General features: G+C 45.4%; 1 protein-coding gene across 1 annotated transcript in view; it reads left to right on the top strand.

Moving 5' to 3' along the window:
• Positions 1-15,230, top strand: part of RAB2A (RAB2A, member RAS oncogene family) — a 182,562-nt gene extending 167,332 nt beyond the window's left edge. The window contains exon 8 of the mRNA XM_075353249.1: positions 10,884-15,230. Coding sequence (XP_075209364.1) covers positions 10,884-10,973 — 90 coding nt within the window. The 3' untranslated portion in view covers positions 10,974-15,230. The remainder of the gene's footprint in view (positions 1-10,883) is intronic.
• The last annotated feature ends 2,140 nt before the right edge of the window (positions 15,231-17,370 follow it).

Raw genomic sequence — 17,370 nt, 5'->3', positions numbered from 1 at the left:
GGCTGCCAATCACACACAATGCTTATTTGGCAGGTGAAATTATTAAAAGGACTGTCCAAGTGCAGGAGCTCGGCGCACCATAGCAGGCCAGACATGTGAGCGCACCTTCCCACCTGCTTGTTTTTTCTCTATCGTCACCTCCACCCCTAGTTCTTTCACTGCTCTGGCTTCATAGATCCAGAGAAGGGCGGGGATAGAGGAAAAACAAGCATGTGAGGAGGTGCACTTTAATGTTTGCCCACATCATGGTGCACTGAGCACTTTTCTAGGTTTGAGCAGTCATTCTGTGCTGACAATCCCTTAGAAAACCATCGTTCTCAGTAGTGGTTCATCCTGTGTAAACAGGGTATGTGCTGCTGAGAACAAGGGACAGTCACACTGATCCAGTCACTGAATGTGTGCGCATGGAAAGTCCACTTAGCCTGTCTAGATCAGCTATTGGAGAACCACCAGCTGCCAAACATGTAGCCAATCCCCAGTTGTTTAACAGCTGCCATCAGCCAATGCAGGGTAGATTTATCCTGCTGTGTTATATGGCCGGTGGTTCCTTAATAACCTGGTGAGACAGGTCGACCACACTTTCTATGTAGTAAAATGAATAACTAGAGATGAATGAACCCCAGGTTCAGTGTTCATACCAAACACAGACTTTACAAAAAAAAAGCAGTTCAGAGTTGGGGTGCTTTACGTGTGCAAACCACTCGTGCGAGTATCGCTGTGCTGGGTATGCGCAGTCATTCCATCTGTCAATCATGAACAGTCCGTCACAGAGAGCCGGCTCCCTTCACTGATTGATGAGAGCCCCTTGCTGTCTCTGAATGGCTCTTACTGGGGGTAAAAACAATGTGTTCGGATAAGTGTTTTAAAAAAATAAAATTCACAGTCCCCCAGAAATGCTTTGTCTGGCTGTATGTGGGTGGAGAGCTGAACTTTCCAATCATTGACGTCCATTATACTCATTACTCGAGTAGAGCCTGTCAGAGCGTCCAACCTGCTCAATTCAAGTAAGTAGTGCTTGCTCAGCACTGCTCACCACTGATTGGCAGCTTTCTGTGTATACTGTGTATAAGCAGAAATCTGCCAATCACTGATGTGGGCGGGGTTATACACAGCTCAGCACTCAGAGAACCGATAGATTTGCAGCAGCAAAAACAGGGATTTTATCAAAACTGCAGCAAATAGCCCAGTAAGTGATACATCACTGGTTAAAAAGTGGCTTTAACCCCTTAACGACCCATGACGTACTGGGTACGTCATGGATCGTGTGCCGGTAAGCCCCGCCCCCTGCCGCCGGCAGGCGGCGGTCGATCCGCGCACATAACAGCTGTTATCAACAGCTGACGTGTGCCTGCTAGCCGCGGGTGGAATCGCTTCCACCCGCGGCCATTAACCCCTTACATTTCGCTGCCAAAATCTTGGCAGCGATATGTATATGGGCGCCGCCATGACAGTTACTTACCCCGCCCCCACCGGAAGTCACGTGACATGATCACGTGACTTTCGGCGGTTGCCTTGGTAGCACAGGGTCATGTGATGACGCCTGTGGCTAACATGACTCACTTCCTCTCAATGCCAGAATACAGCCGGCATTGAAAGTGAAGCAGCAAATCTGCAGTTCTCTGTAGCTGAGATCTGCAGATAGTGCAGAGCGATCGGATTGTTGATCGCTATAGCCCCCTAGGGGGACTAGTAAAATAAAAAAAAAGTAAAAAAAAGTTTTAAAAAAATAAAAAAAACCTAAGTTCAAATCACCCCCCTTTCACCCCATTGAAAATTAAAGGGTTAAAAAAATACACACATATTTGGTATCGCCACGTTCAGAAATGCCCGATCTATCAAAATATAAAATCATTGAATCTGATCAGTAAACGGCGTAGCGGCAAAAAAATTCCAAACGCCAAAATTACGTTTTTTGGTCGACGCAAATTTTGCGCAAAATGCAATAACAGGCGATCAAAACGTAGCATCTGCGCAAAAATGGTACCGTTAAGAACGTCAGGTCGAGACGCAAAAAATCCATCACTGAGCCTCAGATCCCGAAAAATGAGAACGCTACGGGTTTTGGAAAATGGCGCAAAACGTGCGCCACGTTTTTTGGACAAGCTTGTGAATTTTTTTTAACCCCTTAGATACAAGTAAACCTATACATGTTTGGTGTCTACAAACTCGCACCGACCTGAGGCATCACATAGATACCTCAGTTTTACCATATAGTGAACACTGAATAAAATATCCCAAAAACTATTGTACGATCCCACTTTTTTTGCAATTTGTCCGCACTTGGGATTTTTTTGCCGTTTTCCAGTACACTATATGGTAAAACGTATGGTTTCATTTAAAAGTACAACTCGTCCCGCAAAAAACAAGCCCTCATATGGCAAGATTGACGGAAAAATAAAAAAAGTTACGCCTCTCGGAAGAAGGGGAGCAAAAAACAAAAACGGAAAGTGCCCGGGGGCTGAAGGGGTTAAAGCACCACTCCAGTTTGTTTTTGTTTCACTGCCGGAGTGGTGTTTTAAATCCAAACCCCTTGTGTTTTACTCACCTTCTGGTGTCTTCATCTGTTTTCACCGCTGATCCAGAGTTTCATGGAGCACGTCGGAGGTCGCAACTCAATGCAACTCTGGGAGCCTTGTTCTGGCTCTCATAGACTTGCATTGAGAGCTTGTGGCATAACTTCTGATTTCTGGCCAGTCAGAAGTTACAGGCACAAGATGGCGCTGCGAGACCAAAAAAGGTGAAAACGGTATAGAGTGAATGTAAGACAGGGGACTTAGGTTTAAAGCACCACTCCAACGCTGAGCAGCTGCTGTAACTTGATAGACACAAGAATTCGCTCATGTCATTTGCTTTCACATTACAGAGACTAATTCTATTACTAGGGTTCTGCGCAGAGGCAGGAGGTGACCAGCAAGGATTCACCCTGCACTGGCTGGTGACTGGCAGTGATGAGCCGTGTCAGCCTCTGACCTATTAGTATGACTTTATTATTTAGCTGCAGTGTGACAATGCGTGTATTGTGTCCCGTCCTCCTCGGCCTGTGTATTGTGTCCCGTCCTCCTCGGCCTGTGTATTGTGTCCCGTCCTCCTCGGCCTGTGTATTGTGTCCCGTCCTCCTCGGCCTGTGTATTGTGTCCCGTCCTCCTCGGCCTGTGTATTGTGTCCCGTCCTCCTCGGCCTGTGTATTGTGTCCCGTCCTCCTCGGCCTGTGTATTGTGTCCCGTCCTCCTCGGCCTGTGTATTGTGTCCCGTCCTCCTCGGCCTGTGTATTGTGTCCCGTCCTCCTTGGCCTGTGTATTGTGTCCCGTCCTCCTTGGCCTGTGTATTGTGTCCCGTCCTCCTTGGCCTGTGTATTGTGTCCCGTCCTCCTCGGCCTGTGTATTGTTTCCCGTCCTCCTCGGCCTGTGTATTGTGTCCCGTCCTCCTCGGCCTGTGTATTGTGTCCCGTCCTCCTCGGCCTGTGTATTGTTTCCCGTCCTCCTTGGCCTGTGTATTGTGTCCCGTCCTCCTCGGCCTGTGTATTGTGTCCCGTCCTCCTTGGCCTGAGTATTGTTTCCCGTCCTCCTCGGCCTGAGTATTGTGTCCCGTCCTCCTCGGCCTGTGTATTGTGTCCCGTCCTCCTCGGCCTGTGTATTGTGTCCCGTCCTCCTCGGCCTGTGTATTGGGCCTCAGTAATAGACTTGGTATCTGGATGTCGAGGCTCTGTGTGCTTGACCCACCACCCTGTGCCACCCACTAGCCCCTTATTTCTATATGGCACCTTCACGGCTGTGGCCTCCTGTATCTTCCATCTGACACGGTCGTCCTGTGATGCAGCACTGGCATCCTAGCAGCAACTGTGACCCCTGTGATACAAATAGTAATGGGTGGTCTGCCTGTGGGGTGATTATTAAATGGCCAATGAAAGGTATTTTAGTGGTAAAGTGCAGGCGATGTGCAGGACCACATGCCAAGCAATGCCAGACTGATACAGGATCTCCTGCTATCGCTCTCTCATCTGCAGACTCCTTGATTCTGGCTGCGCTGTCTTCTTCCTTTAATGTGACATTGAAGATGATGATGATGCGGTCGTGTGCTGGGGACAGGAGCCGGATTGTCTCTTGTACTTCTAGCACTCTTCACCATAGTGCTTAAGGGGCTGCAGCGTATTCCTTCACTTCAGTAGTGTTTTTATGGGATTGTAATATAATGATAGGGATCCCCACTACAGTAGGGAACAATTCTGAATTACATTTGTTGTGGGTATATTGTAATTTCTCTTCTGACAGCAGATGACTGGTGTAAGGGAGGTGAAGCTGGCCATCCTCCATATATCCCCATCAGATTAATGCCGGTGTGCTCTAGCCTATAGTGCTGATCAGGTTAGCCGCAGGAACCTCCTCTCCACATGGAGACGCACACAGCCTCTAATATCCTGTCATCTGTTTATTTTATTCTCTGGTTCTAGCTCTTGGCCTCCCCTCCCCCTCCTCTTCCTCTGCTGCTCTCTTTCACGCAGTTTCCATGTCCTCCTCGCTTGCCATCTTTATTATCTCACCTTATGTTTGGATGCATTCCTCCGCTCCTTCCTGTGCGGTCATTCACTGTCAGGAGAAGTGCGCACGTGAGGACCTATGTGGAGGACATAGAACAGTAATATCCCTGCTACAGGTCACTTATTCCTCTTACAGAGCATTCACCCAATATGTAGCATAATGCTATACATTTATGGACCGTGCAAGTGGCCACAGCCATCTGATGTGTATGGCCAGCTTTATACTAGACACAGACTGAAGACTTTTCTACGGTCTCCTTATCATTACAGACAGAATTACAATGTCATGTATCACCTCTATATACAGTAGATCAAACCGCCTCCACCAATCACCATAGGTGGTGTCACAGCTCACTTCTTCCCTTTTCATTCACGAAGAGAAATCTGTAGGGTCAGTCATTGTTTTTTTTCTTTTTTGATCCTTATGTTCATGTTTGCTCAATGTGAAAATTGCAAGATTTAGGGTACCTTCACACTTAGCGATGCAGCAGCGATCCGACCAGCGATCTGACCTGGTCAGGATCGCTGCTGCATCGCTACATGGTCGCTGGTGAGCTGTCAAACAGGCAGATCTCACCAGCGACCAGTGAACAGCCCCCAGCCAGCAGCGACGTGCAAGTGACGCTGCGCTTGCACGGAGCCGCCATCTGGAAGCTGCGGAGACTGGTAACTAAGGTAAACATCGGGTATGGTTACCCGATGTTTACATTAGTTACCAGTGCACACCGCTTAGCTGTGTGAGCAGGGAGCAGGGAGCCGCGCACACTGAGCGCTGGCTCCTTGCTCTCCTAGCTACAGTACACATCGGGTTAATTAACCCGATGTGTACAGCAGCTACATGTGCAGAGAGCCGGGAGCCGGCAGCACAGGCAGCGTGAGAGCTGCAGAGGCTGGTAACTAAGGTAAATATCGGGTAACCACCTTGGTTACCCGATGTTTATCTTGGTTACAAGCTTACCTCAGCTGTCAGACGCCGGCTCCTGCTCCCTGCTCGCTTCATTTGTCGCTCTCTCGCTGTCACACACAGCGATCTGTGTGTCACAGCGGGAGAGCGCCTTTGAAGAAAACGAACCAGGGCTGTGTGTAACGAGCAGCGATCTCGCAGCAGGGGCTAGATCGCTGCTCAGTGTCACACACAGCGAGATCGCTAATGAGGTCACTGCTGCGTCACAAAAAGCGTGACTCAGCAGCGATCTCGGCAGCGAGCTCGCTGTGTGTGAAGCACCCCTTATGTGTTTTTGTTAAATGTATAGATATGAAAAGTTAAAAAACCGCCATTACTAACATTTGAAGAAAAAAAAACACATTTCACTTAAAAAGATCAGTCCTATTCTGATGATGCTTTCTACTTCAGGTGGTTACACACTGTAGATATCCGTTAGGCCTGCAGGAATTTATCCCGATGCTCTCTAAGGCATGTACGCTTCGCTCAAGTGAGCGTGCATGTGTTGGTGAAGAGTAAGCTTCTGCAGACACCCCTCGATTTGTTGTGAGACGAAAAGGATTATTGGTGACTGCCCTAACCTACAAAGGAGGGTGAGGCTACTTTCACACATCAGTTTTTACGCATCAGGCACAATCCGGCGTGTGCCTGATGCAACGGATCTGGCGCAGAATATGCAAAAACTGATGCACCTGATCCTTTTTTTTTTTTTATGGATCCGGTATACCTGATCCGTCAAAAAACAGATTCGGCGCATCCGGTTTTTGCATCCATTTCGTCCGTTTTTTGCTGGATCCGGTTTTTTCAATAAATTGGAGCATGCAATCGTCCATAGGCTTCCGGCGCGATACTTCGTTTTTTTGCCTCTGGAAAAAAAAAAATTCAATGAGACGTTCCATCTGGCTGCCGCATTGAGTAATTACGCCGGATCCGTCAAAAGCCGGATGCAACGCAAGGCCATCAGGCACAATCTGGCGCTAATACAAATCAATGGGGATAAAACAGATCCAGTACCAGATCAGTTTTATCCGGTTTTTTTATTCCGGGTTGTGGAAAAAAAACGGATGTGTGAACGTAGCTTTAGGCTGACATTCATCCCGCACAGAATGATTGTTCATACCAAGCACAGGTGTTCAGTGCATAATGGCGGGGCTAATTATGTAAGTGCACCCCCTTCTGTTTGTTTTCCCGCTATCTCCACCCATCTCTGGGTCTATCAAGCCACAGTTGTCAATCACTGAAGGCGTGAAGATGGAGATGCAGGGAAAACAAGCAGGAGGGGAGGTGTGTGTATATGTATATATATATATATATATATATATATATATATATATATATATATATATATATATATATAAATATAAATATATATATATATATATATATATATATATATATATATATATATATATATATATATATATATATATAAATATATATTCCCATCCCAGCGCCTGTGCTTGGTGTGAACAGACGTTCAGTGCTGATAGAATAGAGACCTTTTAACACAACTAAGTTTTGCTTCCCCAGGTTACAGGGCTTCTATTACAGAATTGTATTGCCTCTATACAACATTGGCAGTTATAACCTAGATCAATAGTAATATACAGGGGCCTGGCACAAAGTGCTCCTATGCCCTGAGCGTCTTCCAGCCTGTACACACACTCGCACGTCAGATACTCTGATATTCTGTCCGGTGTTCACCACCTCCTCTCGGATGATCACTTGTGTAATCCCATCCACCCTCGGATGCCCCACTTGTGCGCTCTCCCCGCATCCTCCACCACCACACCCCCAGAGTCTTTGTACTGCTGTTAGCTCTCCCTCCCTGTCTCTCAGCTATTATCTCATTCTCTTTGTCTTTGGGAGTGAGAGTGGATATGACACACGGGGGAGGGGAGATCATGCATTATTCTAAGCCAGCAACGCGAATATAAAAAGCTGTAGGAAAGTTGGGCAGGTCGCGGCTCCTAGTTGGTTCTTGGTGTGTAGCTTCATACAGCACCTGACTGCTTCACTGTGCATTTCTGGGGCTCTGATTGCAATCTGCTGTGAGAGCCAGCCGTCTGTGCTACTTATCTGGCCCAGCGCCAGGTCTGGCTCCGAGTCCTCCAGAACTTGCTACCAGCTGAGAGGGGGCAAAACCAATGAGCCATAGGGCATGCTTTTTATTAAAACAGAGTCAAAGAAAGCCCCGAAACCACTTCAGCTGCTGTCAATACCCAGCCATTGCCAGAAACCCCAAGGCTACTACAGTTGCAGAACAACTGCCAAGCACCATAAATCTGAGCTTTACTGTGACGCAAAGTTTCCTTAAGAGCTTAATTTCTGAAAGCTACTGTGTTACTCCCCCCCCACCCCACCCAAAGTGCTGCGAAACCCACTTGAGGTAGTGAGCGCTAGGATAGGAGTGTGATCCTGATGAATGAAAGGCGCTGCTCCGTGTGTGGGGTGTTGGCGAGCTGCCATGTCTTTGGGGATCATAGAAATTATTGATGACACTGAACACTTGTATGCATCTACACAGCTGAATCAAGACCGAAAATACTCACTGCCGCCGGGAAACTTGTAGCCTTTCCCCCATCGACTTGTTTTGTACTGGGGAAAGTTTTAGGAGTAGTTTAATCACAGGTCAAAAGCGCATTGTACAAGGTGCCATTTAGTCGGGTGTGTGGCTGTAGCAGAGCTCTGAGTGTAATTTAGCTTGTCGGGGGTCATCAAGCTGTGATGTGTTTTTTGTTTTGCTTTTTTAAAGGGGGGGCAGTGGGGTGTTGCACACGACCGGCTGTGATATAAAGGAGTGTTGTTACATGACAATCCTAACTCTGCTACCTCTTATACCGGCTCGGTTTAATAGGAGCACCGTTAGTAGCTTTTCACCCATGGCTAATTGCAGAGAAGCGCCTTTTTTCACTGTACAATGTTTGCATTTATTTTCCTGGCTTCGGTCCATGAATATACCGGCTTTGTGTATTGTAGTAAGCTCCGTCTACACCGTAGACTTTACACTTCCTGCGCCAAAACTTTACTTTCTTGCAATGAAGAATATTGATTTAGTTTCTGCTTTTTCAGACAGTTGTGAAAATTGAGGGGCTTTAGCCTAAGATGCTGCCCATTTCCAGTGGAAATCAGACTGTCGTCATTTAAAGGGATTCTCCCTATTTTAAAGCTATTGTCATTGGGCCTATGGTGGGGTAAGGAATTAAAGGGAACCTGTCACCAATATTTTCCCTAATAAGCTGCGGTCACCGCCAGTGAGCTCTTATATACAGCATTCTAGAATGCTGTATATAAATGCCCAAGCCGACCTGTATAACAAAAAAACATTATTACACTCACCTGGGGGTGGTCAGGTCTAATGGGCTTCACTAGTCTCTGGTCCAGCGCGTCCTCTCTCTCGTCCATCGCCATCCTCCTTCCTTGCTCCATCTGGATGACACGTCCTACATCATCCACACAGAGGCCTTCAATGTGCTCCTGGACAGGCACACTTTAATCTTCCCTGCTGAGGTCAGAGCAAAACACTGTAATGCGCACGCACGGGGAAAGGTCAAAACGCCCACACATGCACACTTTTCCACATTTACTATTGTGAAGCTCGTCCGTCTTGTGCAATCAATATCCAGAGGAGGTGTCACATGACTGCTGCAACCAATCAGTGGCTGTTAAGGGGGTGTTACATGCAGCGATATCGCTAGCAAAAGCACACGCCCCCGTCGTTTGTGTGTCACAGGCAAATCGCTGCCCGTGGTGCACAATATCGTTCGGAGCCGTCACACCGGACTTACCTGCCTAGCAATGTCGCTGTTGCCGGCGAACCGCCTCCTTTCTAAGGAGGCGGTTCGTTCGGCGTCACTAAGCGGCTGCCCAATAGAAGCGGAGGGGCGGAGATGAGTGGGATGTAACATCCCGCCCATCTCCTTCCTTCCGTATTGCCGGCGGCCGCAGGTAAGCTGCAGTTCGCCGTTCCCGAGGTGTCACGTAGCGATGTGTGCTGCCTCGGGAACGACTAACAACTTGCGGGCTCAACAATCAACGATTTTTTAAAAAGGAGCGACGTGTCAACGATGGACGATTTAGTGAGTATTTTCCATAGTTAACGGTCGTTCGTGCGTGTCACACGCAACAACGTTGATAACTATGCCGGATGTGCGTCACAGAATCCGTGACCCCAACGATATATCGTTAATACGTCGCTGTGTGTGACGGGGCCTTTTAGGCTATGTAAACAATGTGTAGATATTTTACTAATCAGTACTATTGGATTTGCCTAAAAATGATCGTAGACATTGGTTCTTTTAAATTTGTCTGATGCCCGTGGGTTTTATCATCACATAGACATAAAACACTCTTCAATAGGAACTGCAGTATATTTCAAGCTGGTACCTATCACTGTTCACATGGGACGGCTTTGGTACAATGTATTTCAGCAGGTAACATCTGTTCTGATAAGGTAGTTCCTAACTTCCCCCAAACCATAATATTCAGAATGGAATCTTTTCGTGTGATTTCTCAATCTGCGGTGTATAGATGGAGGATGACCAGAGCAGCTTTGTAGAAATCCCAGGGCTTGTTCACACACATGAGTCTTTAGTGAGTCTCCACAGCAGAAATGCATCAATGATGCATGTAATCCACACATACGTAAGTAAATAGAGTTGTGTCAAAGCCAAATACAAGGAAGTATCAAATGTAAAGCTAGCATGACCTGCCCGAAAGAGAAAATCCGCAGCATCAATAACGTGGGAAAAATAATGTAAGTAAGGCAGAAATCTGCAACATCAAAGCTAATCGCAGGAACATCGCCGCATGGGGAAACCGGCAAGTGAAAAAGCATCAAAACTGCTGCAAAAACCAAGCGTGTGCACATACTCCTAGGATATGAACCTACACAGGGTGTTCTGTTTATTTTTATGGGGTTTCAACACCAAAATCCACATTTAAAAAAAAAAAATTACACACGTTAGAAAAGAGCATGATGTCAATTCTTTGCATTTTCCACACGTAAATTGCCATAATCAGATTGTTACATGCATCAAAAACCACAACAAAACAGTGTCCGTGTTCTTACTAAAAGCTAAAATAAAGTCACGTAAAAAAACTCCATGTGAACACATAACCATTGAGGAAAAGCAGGCGTCCATCCTCCCATGGTTCTCCACGTTGGGCTGAGGGCTCTACACAAAGCAGTGGAGGGGGACGGGGCTGCGGTTTAATCTTTAAAAATGTTCCTCAGAAAGACTGTTTTGCATTGGTAAAGGTAAGTGTGTTGGTATATTTGCAGACAGAAGGGATATTTCAGGATGGTCATTTGGTAATGGTTGGCTGCAGCCGGGCACTCAATGTAGGCACTGTTGTTTGGTGAATATTTCATCTTTTTTATTTTTTTTTTTTTCTCTGTTTTAGGCAAATGGCATCAAAATTGGACCACAAAACCCAATGCCTGGGCCAACCGGACCGCACAATGCAGGACAAGCTGGGGGCAGCTGTTGTTGAACCTGTGTTTTTGTTTTTTGTTTTATTTTTTTTTTTTATTTTATTTTTCTTCTTTTTTTTTTTTTTTTTCCTCCATCCAAGGAGCCTCCTGTGGCTACTTCCCTTGTTCATAGGCTATTTACATGTACTTTTACCTATTCCCGCGCCCTTCCTCCAGAGTTTCAATGTTCACTTTAAAGAGAAAGATTTTGGAAATTGTATTCATACTGTATCTATTTGCTTTTGATTTCTAGGTTTCTTGATTGTGGTTGTTTGTTTAAATGTTGTCTTGTTCCCTTGACTAAAAACTGAATTATCAACACTAAAATGTTTTCATAGTATTTTAAATGCTTTGTGTAGCCAGGATTCACAGATCTGTGGTCGCCTCTTCCAAGGGACATGGAGTCAAATTAACGGACATTTTTGGGATGCCCTGTTTTTCTCTCTACCAATAGGTTTTTAATGAAGGAAATGGGACGATATTGAAGATGTAACGTTAATGTGCATGTGAGAATGACAATGTTCATGATTTCCAGGAGTGCTGCCTGTACTGGGATGTCTCCTCCACAGGTGGACGGCATTGTAAGAGATGCTCAAACGCTGAGGTCCTTGAAGGGTTCCTTCCCCCGGGCTATATATCCGCAGAAGGTTTTCCACTGTGGAATTGTATGCCGAAAATCTGCTACTTTACAGTGAATTTCCTCCAATCCCTCACTGTGGATATGCAATGCATGATGAAATGTGTAGGAACACCGTTTCTTTTTCACAGCAACATTGCTCTGTGGATTTTCCTCTATGGAAAGCTTCCATGAGAACCTTAGGGTAATTTTGCTTTTTTCAAATAAATCTTATTCATTCTATGCAATGAGGTAATATACTTTGAGCGCCAAAACTCAAGATCTCCGGCTGACTGTGACCGTGGCCTGGTTGGATCACACCCGTGCACAGCTTGCTACAGGTACTTTGTAACAGGCCATGCATCAGTGTGATCTACACATGTCAATGAGAGATTTGGGGGGGGATTAAGTTTATGTACTGACAACAAGCAGAGATCCTGAAAACCATAGTATATTGCAAAGTTGTCAAACTTTTTATGGATACTTTTTATTTGTTAAAACAAATGTCCCTGTAACTGATGTGTAACAATAAGTAGGATGGTTGATTTTACAGATTTGTACCAAATTTTTTTTTTTTGGGCTTCCGGAGGAACTGCCAGTAATATCCAGTCCTGGCTGCGGTTCCCTGCATTGAACTTCGGAGCGCTCACCTGAGCTGCGGAGTGAAGCCCAGCCTGTCAACAGCTGTCATGAACTGAACTGTGAAAGCCGAGGAATCAGTCGGCGGTCGCAGTTCAGTCCTGCAAACCCGCTGTTCAGTCCAGGCTCCACTCCGGAGTTCAGGTGAGCGCTCCGGAGTTCAGTGCAGGTAACCGCAGCCAGTACTGGTATTACTGGCAGTTCCTCCGGTAGCCAGTCCAACACTGCATGTGACCATCACAGATTCCTCCTAAGGGAGAGCCTTTAGCAGTTCACTACTCAAAACGCTGGGAAGGAAGACTTTTTTTTTTTTTTTAATGCAAAATATTGGTGGACAGGAAAAATAGCTGTAACCAAAATGTATCTGTCATTTACTCATGTACAGTGTGCATATTCCTGTTATGTAATGCTGCCAAATGGACACAATCAAGGTGATGGAGTGAACACAAAGTTGTATTAAACCTGTTGAATTACTGGAGAGAATAATCCTAATCTGTTCAAATCCTCCTTTTTTTTTGTCATGAAGTAAACCAGTTGTATTGTCATTACCTTAAATTGTGAGAATATTCATGTGCTTTTCATTTAAAGGGACTGTCAGCACAGGATGACTGTTCACACCAAGCACAGGCGCTCGGTGCACCTTCCCACCTTGTTTTCCCTCAATTTCCCCCCCACCCCTCTGATTGACAGCTCTGGCTTCATAGAGCTAGAAAAGGGCGGAGGAACCAGGAAAGATGGAAAACAAGTAGGAGGGAAGGTGCACTTAAATGTATGGTGCATCAAACATCTGTGCTTGGTGTGAACATTCATCCTGCGCTGACACTCCCTTTAATTTCAGAGTCCTCTAGTTTTTCTTGCACTGTTATTTTGCACATCTTATTGTGACTGAAGTGACTTGTCGGTGTAATATTAGGGCGATCATGCTGATGAAATGTGCTGCTTTTACATGGCCTATGTATACTTAAAAGGACACTGCAGTTATGCAGCCACAGTTAGGTGATTTGTAGTCTGACGACAACATTGAAGCACTGTCTCCAGCCATCGCGGGTCAGTGCGGCTGGCAGTGTCAGCAGAGCCCAGTTCACATCACATTTGTTTTTGTTGTCGTCCTTTATCTCGTACTCCTCAAACAGAGGCTGGTGATTTCTCTGGCATCCATCACCATAGACTACCATGTTAAAAAATAAAAACAGACTCCTTGACATGTAGTATATATTTGCAGGGCTTACTCTATTGAATGGAATAGTATATTCTACTGTCCAGCTCCAAACTATACTGATGCATATGGCCAGAAGGGGCAAACAGGACACTCCTGTAGGCGCCATCTGAGCCCAATGGACACATTTAGTGTGTATGTCGGGCATTTTCCCAGCATTCGTACGAAAATGAAAAAAATATGATGTGAACAGCTTCTTATTGTACCTCAACTTCGCTATATAAAGGGAAGAAAACATACTATTATCCCTGAGAAGTCAGATCCAGATCTAATTTGAAGGAGCCTCTCTTTGCCACTTAGTACTAGTTATTTATCTTTGACCCCCTATTATAGTCACATATGGGGGTCCCATATTCACTTTAATGAACTTGCATTATCTTAGAAACAAACTATTTCCCATCCTGCTCCTAGGCATTGCCCCATCCCTGTCTACACCCAGAGGATACTGGGCCTAATGTATCACACCGGCCTCAATGCCCATAGCAACCAATCAGGGCTCAGCTTTGATTGTCTAAAATTGCCTTGTAAAAAAGAAGCTGTGCTGTGATTGGCTGCTATAGACAAGTTGTGTTGGATCGCTACCCTAGCCCTATTATTCTGCACGTATGGTCCCTGTGTAATCACACCAGATATAATGATCACATACCTAGTAGAGATGAGTGGGTTTAAATGTCTGTCTCCAATTTAGAGAATTTCAAATCATCGGCTATTGGTTTTCCTTTGGCAACCTGAATAATGTAAAAATAAAGTCTTAAAACCATTAAAGGGTTAATCCCATTTCCAAGATCCTATCCCAATATATAGCAGGTGTAATAATAATCATGTTAGCAAATACCTCCAAGTAGAAATGTAGTATAGTTCTGGTTAGCTGAGTCTCTTACCTCATGTGCAGGGCATTGCAGCTGAGGTATCTACGATGGATACCGAAGCTGTATTGCCCTGCACATAAGGTAAGAGACAGTTAATCCGGAGAACTATCATATACTATGTCTCTAATTGGCGGTATTTGCTGATGATATTACACCTACTACATATTGGGATAGGGTCTTGGAGATGGGAATACCCCTTTAATGCAGAAAATTGAAAACACATAAAATAGACATGATTATATTGATCACTTATTTTTATTACCATAGTGGTATGGGATTAGAAAAATGCCGGCTTTCCTCCAAAATCACTGCTACCCTTTTCCAGAGCCTGTGTGTGGCATTGCATCCCATCCCGCATTTACTACAGGTCCACAAAGCTGCAATACCAGACACAGCCAATGACAGGCGCTGTTCCTTTTCTAATCCTGTACAGCCCCTTGTACCTCTGTGTATTTATATTAACATAACTTTCCGGATTTACACTTGAGAAATCTAGCAGTTGTAACCGTGGACAGGCCTCGTCCTCTTGCACGCTCGTTGCCTCCGCTACATGTGCACTTTAATGTATGATACATTCCAGATTCTGGAGGGGGTGACCCAATTGTGGAAATGAGAATATCCGTGTGTTAGACGTAGGTTGTAGACATGGAGTAATGTAATGCAGCTGGTTACTGTGCCGAGGTACGCGGCAGGACTGGGAATGGTGTGATCAGTATTGTACCCTCAATCTCCACTCTTAACATTTTCTTTGGCATCATGCATTTAGTTTGCGTAGGTCATGTCTGTAAATACATGGGATATTTTTATAACGCAGAATGTTATCTCTAAATGCTTTCTCTTTAATCCTGGCATGATCATGGTTTAATGCTACTGGAAATCCTTTCTTTTGCCTTATTATTGTGCTCTGTGTTTGAAATAAAGTTTTCTTTCACTGTAACCTTGTGAGAACTTGAGGCTGAAAGAGTTTTTGTGATATTAACCTATGTATTAACAGTTCTAATAAGTCATCACATCTGGGCGGTACCCGTATACTATACACAATGGAAAGAGGCCACCTGGAGAACTGAGCCTGTCCAATTCACATGATCCAATGATCCCAAACTGGGCAAATGCTCTTAAAATCCCAACTTACATTACAGATTCCCAAGTAGAAATATTCAGAGGTAACGTACAGATTTATTATCAAGTCTTGAAATGCAGATCATTATCATCTGTGGCCATGTTGCATTTATCTAGTAATGGATAGGTAAGAGCTGGCCATACATTTCTGAGAAAAGTTGGCTTAAAGGGAAATCTGTCACCCCTTTGACCATTTTAAGCTCTTACTATAGGCATACAGGTAATAGGATGGTGAAAGTAGTCTTACTAGTAGGCCTCATAGCAGATGGATTGTTCCGCAAATATTACTTTAGATCGCTATATGCAAATTGGCCTACCAGGCTACTGTGCATTGCACTTTGGCTACTGGGCAGTTGCTTTCCTGTAAGAAGTCCTCGACTCCCTGCTTCATTATCCTTCCTGTCGCCTCCTCTCAGCGTCAGTCACAGCAGGCAAATCCCATGCATGCGTAGTGAAGTGTTCTTCAGCCTGCCTTCATTCACCCCCCCATTGAATCTACTGTGCATGAGCTGGTGAGTCAGCTCCACTTCCGTCATCGGTGCACTGTTCTAAGTTGTCCCAACTTCCTGCCTGCAAAATCACCTACGTATGTGTGTATGTCTGTCTACCCTCCCGCCTGCAAGCAGGAAGTTGAGAGGACAACGTAGAACAGCACACCTATAACGGAAGTGGAGCTGACTCACCAGCGCATGCGCAGTAGATTCGATGGGGGGTGAATGAAGGCAGGCTGAAGAACACTCTACTGCGTACGCGTAGGATCTGCCAACTGTGACGCTGAGAGGAGGTGACAGGAAGGGTAATGCAGCATGAGGTGGGGATTTCTTACAGGAAAGCAAAAGCCCAGTAGCTGAAGCACAACGCCCGGTAGCCTGGTTGTCTAATTTGCATATAGCGATCTAAAGTAATATTTGTGGAACAAGGTATCTGTTATGAGGCATACAGGTAAGACTACTTTCACCATCCTATTACCTGTATGCCCATAGTAAGAGCTTAAAGGGAACCTGTCACCACTTTTTTGGCATATCAGCTGCGGCCACCATCACCGGGCTCTTATATAAAGCATTCTAACATGCTGTATATAAGAGCCCAGGCCTCTGTGACAACATAAAAAAACACTTTATAATACTTACGTAACGGTCGTGCAGTGGGCCATATGGCCGTCTCTGGTGCCGGCGCCACCTCTTTCGGCCATCTTCGTCCTTCTTCTGAAGCCTGTGTGCATGACACGTTTATGTCATACACACTCGCTGGTCCTGCGCAGGTGCACTACAATACTTTGATCTCCCTGCTCAGGGTAGATCAAAGTGCTCCTGCTCAGGACCTGAATGCCGGCGAGTGTGGATGATGTCGGACGCGTCATGCACCGCGGCTAGAGAAGGAGGAAGAAGATGGCCGAAAGAGGCGGCGCCAGAGAACGGAGATGGCCATATGGCCAACTGCGCGACCGTTAGGTGAGTATTATAAAGTGTGTTTTATGTTCTCACAGCGGCCTGGGCTCTTATATACAGCATGTTAGAATGGTGTATATAAGAGCCCGGTGGTGGTGGCTGCAGCTTGTACGCCAAAAAAGTGGTGACAGGTTCCCTTTAAAACGGTCAAAGGGGGTGACAGATTCCCTTTAATAGGCTGATTTTCATAGGAATTGATGAGGATATGATACGATACACTTTATTGATCCTATGGGAAATTATGGATGGATCTCCTGTTTGGCATCACATAATATATTCCAAAATGCCCATTTCTCGTCAAAGGGGTCTCACGGCAAACTATTCCCCGTTAAAACAAATATTTACAGTGGTGTTGGAATGTATAGCACTTGGGGCATTTGGCCGATGGCTTTCTCGCATGTACTGACCTGACGGTATGGCTTCAACACACTATGCCAAACTGGCACCATGCTTTACACTCAGCATATGTGGACGTACATGAGTAAATGCAAGTCCCTATTAATTATAAAA

This window comes from Anomaloglossus baeobatrachus, chromosome 6, assembly GCF_048569485.1.
Source record: "Anomaloglossus baeobatrachus isolate aAnoBae1 chromosome 6, aAnoBae1.hap1, whole genome shotgun sequence".
In the NCBI taxonomy this organism is placed as follows: Eukaryota; Metazoa; Chordata; class Amphibia; order Anura; family Aromobatidae; genus Anomaloglossus; species Anomaloglossus baeobatrachus.
Note: the sequence above shows the minus strand (reverse complement) of the source record. Positions and strands in the feature narration are given on the sequence as shown.